The 8,117-nt window shown below is 33.8% G+C and overlaps 1 protein-coding gene across 5 annotated transcripts in view; it reads left to right on the forward strand.

The window, feature by feature from the left end:
• The window catches only part of LEPR (leptin receptor), a 102,441-nt gene extending 101,049 nt beyond the window's left edge, over positions 1 to 1,392 (forward strand). For all 5 annotated transcript variants that reach the window (XM_057530602.1, XM_057530609.1, XM_057530598.1 and 2 more), the window contains one exon: positions 565 to 1,392. In XM_057530602.1, coding sequence (XP_057386585.1) covers positions 565 to 1,392 — 828 coding nt within the window. The remainder of the gene's footprint in view (positions 1 to 564) is intronic.
• The last annotated feature ends 6,725 nt before the right edge of the window (positions 1,393 to 8,117 follow it).

Below are 8,117 nucleotides of genomic sequence, written 5' to 3' on the forward strand. Positions count from 1 at the left end.
CATATAGTTTACCTTCATATATCTTATGTCATGGAGTACTTATTTTAGCTATCTTCGGACAAGTTGTTTTGCTCATTCAATTTTATGTCAATTTACTTTTTAAACTTGGGTTAAATTTTTTAGTTCATGGAAGTGTAATTTGCTATAAAATATTAGGAATTCTTCTGAAGATAGCACTTTCTAATTACAGTAACAAATCTTTATTGAGAGCTAAGCACTTTCAGACACTATCTAATTTATTCCTTGCACAACACCATGAAGTAAATATTGAACACAATTTTACAGATGAGGAAACTGAAAGGCAGAGACGTTGATGTACTTGTCCATGGTCATAGAAACAGAATGACTCATGTCTGTCTCATCCCACTTTTAAACACTATCTTATACTGCCTCTCCCTTATGATTTTTGATCTGTTTATTTCAGACCAACACCAGTTAATTTGTGCTTGACTTATGTCCTTTAGTATTAACCTTTCACACTCCCATTTCTTCCATGATATCACAGTGAAGCAAAAAGAAAAAAAATTAATACAATTGAATATTAAAATGTGTCTTTTCTTTTAGCCAGAAACATTTGAGCATCTTTTTATCAAGCATACAGAATCAGTGACATTTGGTCCTCTTCTTTTGGAGCCTGAAACCATTTCAGAAGATATCAGTGTTGATACATCATGGAAAAATAAAGATGAGATGGTGCCACCAACTACAGTCTCTCTACTTTTGATGACTCGGGATCTTGAAAAGGGTTCTCTTTGTATTAGTGACCAATGCAGCAGTGCTCACTTCTCTGAGGTTGAGAGCACAGAGATAACCTGTGAGGAGGAAAGCAGGAGACAACCCTCTGTTAAATATGCCACCCTGCTCAGCAACTCTAAATCAGGTGAAACTGAGGAAGAGCAAGGGCTTGTAAATAGCTCAGTCAGCAAATGCTTCTCTAGCAAAAATTCTCTACCTAAGGATTCTTTCTGTAATAACTCATGGGAGATAGAAACCCAGGCATTTTTTATATTATCAGATCAGCATCCCAATATAACTTCACCACACCTTCCATTCTCAGGAGGATTGGATGAACTTTTGAAACTTGAGGGAAATTTCCCTGAAGAAAATAATGACGAAAGGTCTGTCTATTATTTAGGAGTCACTTCAATCAAAAAGAGAGAGAGTGATGTGCTTTTGACTGATGAGTCAAGAGTGTTGTCCCCATTCCCATCCCACTGTTTATTCACTGACATCAGAATCCTCCAGGACAGTTGCTCACACCTTGTAGAAAATAACTTCAATTTAGGAACTTCTGGTCAGAAGACTTTTGTATCTTACATGCCTCAATTTCAGACTTGTTCTACTCAGACTCAGAAAATAGTGGAAAGCAAGATGTGTGACCTAACTGTCTAATTTCATTCCAGACACATCTCAGATTTATGATGTAATGAGTCATATGAAGGGTTATATATTCCACTATAGTGTTGGTTAGGGGAGAGAAAAGAAAACTGTCAGAGGCAAATTTGAAAATGATTGTTTCAAAACTAATGGTATCTGTTTGTCCTCACTCAGTAATATAGACAAAAAATGTGAGAAAGCCTTCAAAAGCCTAGCAGTGTAGACCGACTCTTCTAATGATTAATCAGCACCTTGGGAAGGTCTCCAGTGGCTTGTGTCTAGCTAGCCATAAACCCAACAATACTATTTTTTTTGAACATTGAACCCATGTAGAAAGAGCTAGTCATCTGAATTACACTCACATCTGAAAGAACACTTCACACTAACACTTGTGAAATGTAACTGTATTTTCAAGGGTGTGGTTATTTTACCTTGAGTTGTCTTTGCTGTGCACTAATTTACACATACACACAATTATACCTAATAGGCATCCTTGTGCATTTTAAAAGTGTGCGATGTATTTGTATTTTGTGCTACTAGACTGTGTGATTTGAAGATGTTTCAATTTAACATACTTTCCCTGAGTACTTACTCTGTGGTAAGCACTCAACTGAATGTTGCAGATAGAGGATTTAGCCCAGGTCTAGGGGATATACTTGTGAAGATATACAAGAAACAAATGTTTATGTATCAAATCTAAGATCTGTAGCATAGAATGAAACTACCTGTTAGAATGGTGATACCCACAACAAGTGTTTTGATGAGAACACAAGCCCTTATGAAAACATAATGTCTGCCTCACCTCTTCTCTTTAAAAGATGTTGAAATGCTCACTTTCTGCTACAGTTAGATTGCTAAATGTTACTGTGTATCACTCTGGAATCGTCTTCCCCATTCCCACTTGCATGTACACTGTTTTTTTCCTCACTTACCGAGCATTCTTCCTGTATATAAACCAACCACTGTGCTAATACTTTCCATACTTTAGCTCAATTAATTATTGAAATAATTGTATGAGACATGTACTACTATTACATTCCTTTTAAAGATTAGAAGATTAAGTAATTTGCCCAAGGTCACAGAGTTAGTGGAACCCATATATAAACCCAGATCTTTTTAGTGCTAGTGATTATGTTTTTAACCCATACCTTACATTATCATCCATTAAAAAAAAACTGACTTGTAATCAAATAAAATTTATTAAGTAGAAATATAACACTGGATGAAAATTAAGTGAGAATTACACAGATGTTGTCTTTGCCTTTAAAGACTTTAATGTTTATTGTTTATTTCAGTTCTTGGTACGGCAAGAAAACCCAGACAGCATATTGAACAACAAACTAACTTAAGAAACCTGCAGAGATAGTTGCTCAATGGCAATAAGTAAGAATTTCAAGATTATCGGTATCGTCAAAATAAATACTTTAGTCATTATTCAAAAATATTCCTATGAGTTGTTAAACATCACTAGTTTCATACTTAGACTGAGAGAGGATTCCACTGATTTACTATTACCATAAATAAAATCCTCCCCCTGTCTCTATTCCAGTTGTGACCATATGAAATGAGCTGTTCAGACCCCAATCGATAGATATTTTTTCACACCTTTCATGATCATTTGCCAACTAGAAATCAATAAAGCAGTTTCATGCTATAAGTATTGTTGAGATATCTCAGGATCTCACACACTCAACCAGTGACTCTCTTACAAGAGAAAGGTAGAGGACCCATGTCAACTCACTGAATAATTAGTTCTATACAAAGATAAAGAGAGAAAAAAATTTTTTTCAATGATTTTTCAGTGATTTATGGTTTCAGAAACAGAAAGAATTATTCCATGTATGGAAATTTTAGTAAAACTGACCATTATTTTTAATACTGCTCACAGAATATACATAGATAGAAAATTACATTTTGCCCCATTCTGCATATAATTGGAGATTAAACACTGAGCAAGTCCTCTGAGACATGACACCCTCCCATTCTCCTGTGGTGTGGGATCCAGAACAACAGGGAAGAGAAACTGATAAATGTTCCAGTCAGCCCAAGGTTTTGCCATGCTGTGTGTACTCTGTAGTGAATTCAGACATCCCAGGACCACCATAGTGCTGCAGGTCTGAGTTAAAGGAATTTTGTGACAGCACGTTAAACCTGAGATCGCTGATACCATTCTGGTGCAGCTTCAGTTCCCAAAACAAACAAAAACATTTCAGAAATTGAAATTCCAAGGGACCTTCTTTTCACAGAGCGGGTTGAAGTGGTGCAGTTTGGCCTATTGGTATATACAAATTTAGATCATATTTACTGTCAGTGTGCTAGGGCTCTGATCTTCACTTTCGAAAGTTCATTTCACTATATGTATTACTGTATATTATTGGGTCTTTATGAAAATTACCATTTAGATGAAAATTTAGAATGTTTTGTACTTCAGTTTGGTTAGATATTCTTCATTTCTTTGCAGAGATTCTATAAAAAAATTTTTAAGTGAGAGAGGAGCTGAAATATAGGTTTGGACTTTTAAACTTAGGATAAATCTGGAATTTTGAGTATTTCATTTAAAGGCCTAAAATTTCAACACAAGCTATGAATCAGTCTCTCTAAATCTGAGCTTCATGAAAATAAACTCAGAAATTAATAATTTGAGCTATGGCTTCAAGTTTAAACAGATTGTTTGAAGATAAATCATTTGTCAGGGTTAATGAGATTATAGATGTCCTAGGTTAAAGCCCCCAAGAACAAAGAAGAAGAAAGAAGACGAGATACACATCAGTATGAATAGGGGCCTCCTACTGGAGCCCTGTGTTCCCATTTAGAGATGAGCTACATAGTGACAAGAGGAACAGATAGTCTTTTATTTTTAAACCTAGTCTCGAGTAGTAAAAAGACCTGAATGAAAGTCCCAAACCAGTGGGTGATCCTGGACCGAGAATAAGGTTTTATGACCCTAAGCATGACATTCTTCTACCTCCTCTCATCCATTTCCAATAAAACCAACTCCCTCTTTCCAAATATCAAACATATGGTTATATTCTCTTAGGAATATGCATTTTAACTACTCAAAAGTTGAGAGAAGATAAACTTCCTCCACAAATTGATACCAGATTCCAAAGCTACTTTCGTTGACACAATATGAAGATTAGGCTGTAAGAGTTGTGCCCAAGAGTCTCCCGCGGGCTTGGACGACGTGCTAAATGAATCAAGACATACTGCAACCATATGTCACGTAGACTTGGCTGAAAAAAACCTCTCTCTAAATTATTTCTTGTAGTTTTTAAAAGAAATGTGTTCTACTTTTCATCTTTCAAGGGTCATCTTGATAGTTACAGACTCTTCTAAAGTATTTACTATTGAGAAAACACATTCTCAAACTTGAAAACACAAAATTAAAATTGTCCACTCTATTATGATTGAAAGAAGCCACATTTGAGAAAAAAATTTAAACATAGTTACCAAAAATGTGAAGAACTGTTTATAAAAAGAAGCTGGGTAAGTCAGTAGTTTTACTCCTTCTTGAACAATTGTTTAAAGCAGGAAAGTGTTCCTGTACCTCATCATGATATTGGGCGAGCAGCTTAGAATACAACAGACTGCTTTAGAACTGAAATATTGTTACTTGCATTTGTATGAGCATCAAGAAATGGTTTCCATGGGTTTTTATATTGAATGAAATATTTTTATACAAAGTTTATCAATCAATATTTATTGTGGAAAGTTGCTATTTTTCAAAATTAATTATACGTAAAATGTATGGCATCAAATTCAGTTTTGTAAGGATCTTTGACAGGATATTTTAAATAACATGTCCATTCAAAAGTCTGAACTGTGAAAAAATTTGGAAGATATTTAATTTTGTAGTGAAATACTTATATTGTAGATATTGTACTTTTTAAACTTGTCATTAAGTATTTGGCATGCAGATAACACTTTCTCTTTAGTCACAATTGGTATGTTAATAAACGTTATAAACGTAAGTGCTGAGACATGCATCACTAATTGTTTTATAAAATTTAATTATCCTAATTCTCCTTTTTGTCCCTAAAGTCATAACAAAAGATGTGTAAATTATGACTGTGAAATTTTTATCATTATAAATCATAAGCAATGTTGGAATTGATATGAGATCAAATATGAGAAATGGAAAGTCCAAATAGAATTTCTATGAATTTAAGTTATTTTAGGATTATTTTATGTTTGTATGATTACTGCTTTCAGCAAAGATTTGAAAAATATGAAGTAATCCTTGTATTTTATGTGAATAGTTACTATATTATTTTTACCCATTTTTAGCATTTGTGCTTTTAAAATTGTTACAAACATGCCTTGCCTTTGGAAGGGATTTGAAAACATTTTATATCCAGCTGTCTCTCTTCACTGTTATTCTCTCTGTATTCTCAATATATCACCCACACCAAATACTTGCTGGCATTATAGCCACTTGCAATGAAAAATTACTCATTTTAAACATCAAGAGCTCTGTAGCTTGATTCTTTACTTCCTTTAGAAATCTTGATTTACAGTCATTTGTGAACATTTGTTTCATCACTTAGTTTTCTAGCAATTTGAGTTTGGGGGCTAGTATTTGGGCTAGGATTCAGATATGTTCTCTTTCTTGCTTAGTTTTAAAATGTAAATGAAACGAACATAAAAAATTTCAAACAGTACATGGAAATATAAAATAAAAATTGTTGTCTCCCTCCATTCTCGATCTTTAGTTCCTATTCCCTAAAAATAACCTGTTATTATTATACCACGTACATTTAACGTTTTTATATAGTTGGTATCATATTCTGCTTGCTGTTATAAAATTACCCTTTTCCCTTAATATATCTTGGTGATATTTCCATAGAAACTCAAATATACCTACTTTATTATTTTAATGGTTACATAGTTATTCCATTATATCAAAGTACAATGATTTATGTAAGCTGTTCAAAATTGGTGAACATTTAGGTTGTTTCTAATCTTTTACTTTTATGGACAATACTGAAGTGAGCATTCTTGTACATAATTATGTCTTGGCATACTTTTGCAAATCTACTTGTCAGGACTCTTGGTTTCAAGTGTAAGAAACCAACTGAAATTGTCTAAAGTATCTTTTTGCTATTTTAATTTTAACTTGATGAGTGAAGTTGAGCATATTTTCATGTTTATAAGCCATTTATTTTTCTCTACCTTCCTATTCGTTCCCTAATTTTCTACTGGGCTATTATAATTTCATTGCTTTCTTATCATTATTTTTCATATATGTGATCTAAGTTTTCTTAATTAAGTTATGACTTATGTACTGTAAAGTACACAAGTCTTCAGTGTAAGCTTAATGAATTTTTACACACTTCATATCTGAGTAAAATCACTGAATCACAGGATAGGTTTTAGTTTAGCTTTAATATATACATACTGCCAAATACATATGTAAATACATACTAATTTACACTGCTGTCGGTGAGGTTGAAGAGTTCTGTTGCTTTATATACCAATTCCTAATCAACATTGATATTGTCAGCCGTTTGAATTTTAGTCAGTCTGATGGTTGTGTAAGGGTTTCTTAGAGTTTTAGTTTGCACTTCTCTAATACGTAATAATTTTGAGAGACATTTAACGAATCCCTCTCCTATTTCTGTGTATTTCATAAACATCTGAAATATTGTTACATTGCTGCTTTAGGCAGTACCGAGTCTTTCAAATTTCCCCTTTGTACTGTTTGTTTATTACTTCTTGCATCTTTGTGCTTCCATCTGGGATAATTTCCCTTCAACCTAAAGAACTTTCTTGTACTGTGGATCAACTGTGACAAATTCTTTCAGGCTTTGTTTGGGAATATCTATATTTTATCTTCAATTTTGATAGATATTTTTGCTCCAAGTTGAATTCTAAGTTTGCACTTATTTTCCATATTTGTAAGTTGTCTTTTTATTGTCTTCTGGTGTCTGGTGTCCATTGTTACTGTTGAGAAGTTAGGCATCATTTTAATTGTTGTTTCCTTAAGGTAATTTCTCTTTGTTAGTTTGTTTGCTTTTAAGATTTTTCTCTTTATCTTTTGTTTTTAGTTGTTTGACTATTATAAGTCTAGGTGTGCTTTCTTTTTTACTTGTCCAGATTGGTATTCATTGAGCTTCTTTTAACTGAGCGTCAATAGGTTTTATTAGACTTGAAGAATTCTCAGCCATTATTTCTTCACATGTCAATTTCATCCCATTTTATTTATCCTTCCCTTCTGAAACTTGTTTTTTAACATCTTTATTGGAGTATAATCGCTTTACAATGTTGTGCTTGTTTCTGCTGTATAACAGAGTGAATCAGCTATATGCATATGTATATCCCCATATCCCCTCCCTCTTGCATCTCCCTCCAACACTCCTAATCCCACCCCTCTAGGTGGTCGCAAAGCTCCGAGCTGATCTCCCTGTGCTATGCAGCTGCTTCCCACTGGCTATCTATTTTACATTTTGTAGTGTATATATGTCCATGCCACTCTCTCACTTCGTCCCAGCTTACCCTTCCAACTCCCCGTGTCCTCAAGTCCATTCTCTACATCTGCGTCTTTATTCCTGTCCTGCCCCTAGGTTCATCAGAACAATTTTGTTTTTAGATTCCATATATATGTGTTAGCACATGGTATTTGTTTTTCTCTTTCTGACTTACTTCACTCTGTATGACAGACTCTAGGTCCATCCACCTCACTACAAATAACTCAATTTCATTTCTTTTTATGGCTGAGTAATATTCCATTGTATATATGT

The sequence above is a fragment of the Balaenoptera acutorostrata genome, chromosome 1 (genome assembly GCF_949987535.1).
Source record: "Balaenoptera acutorostrata chromosome 1, mBalAcu1.1, whole genome shotgun sequence".
Lineage (NCBI taxonomy): Eukaryota > Metazoa > Chordata > Mammalia > Artiodactyla > Balaenopteridae > Balaenoptera > Balaenoptera acutorostrata.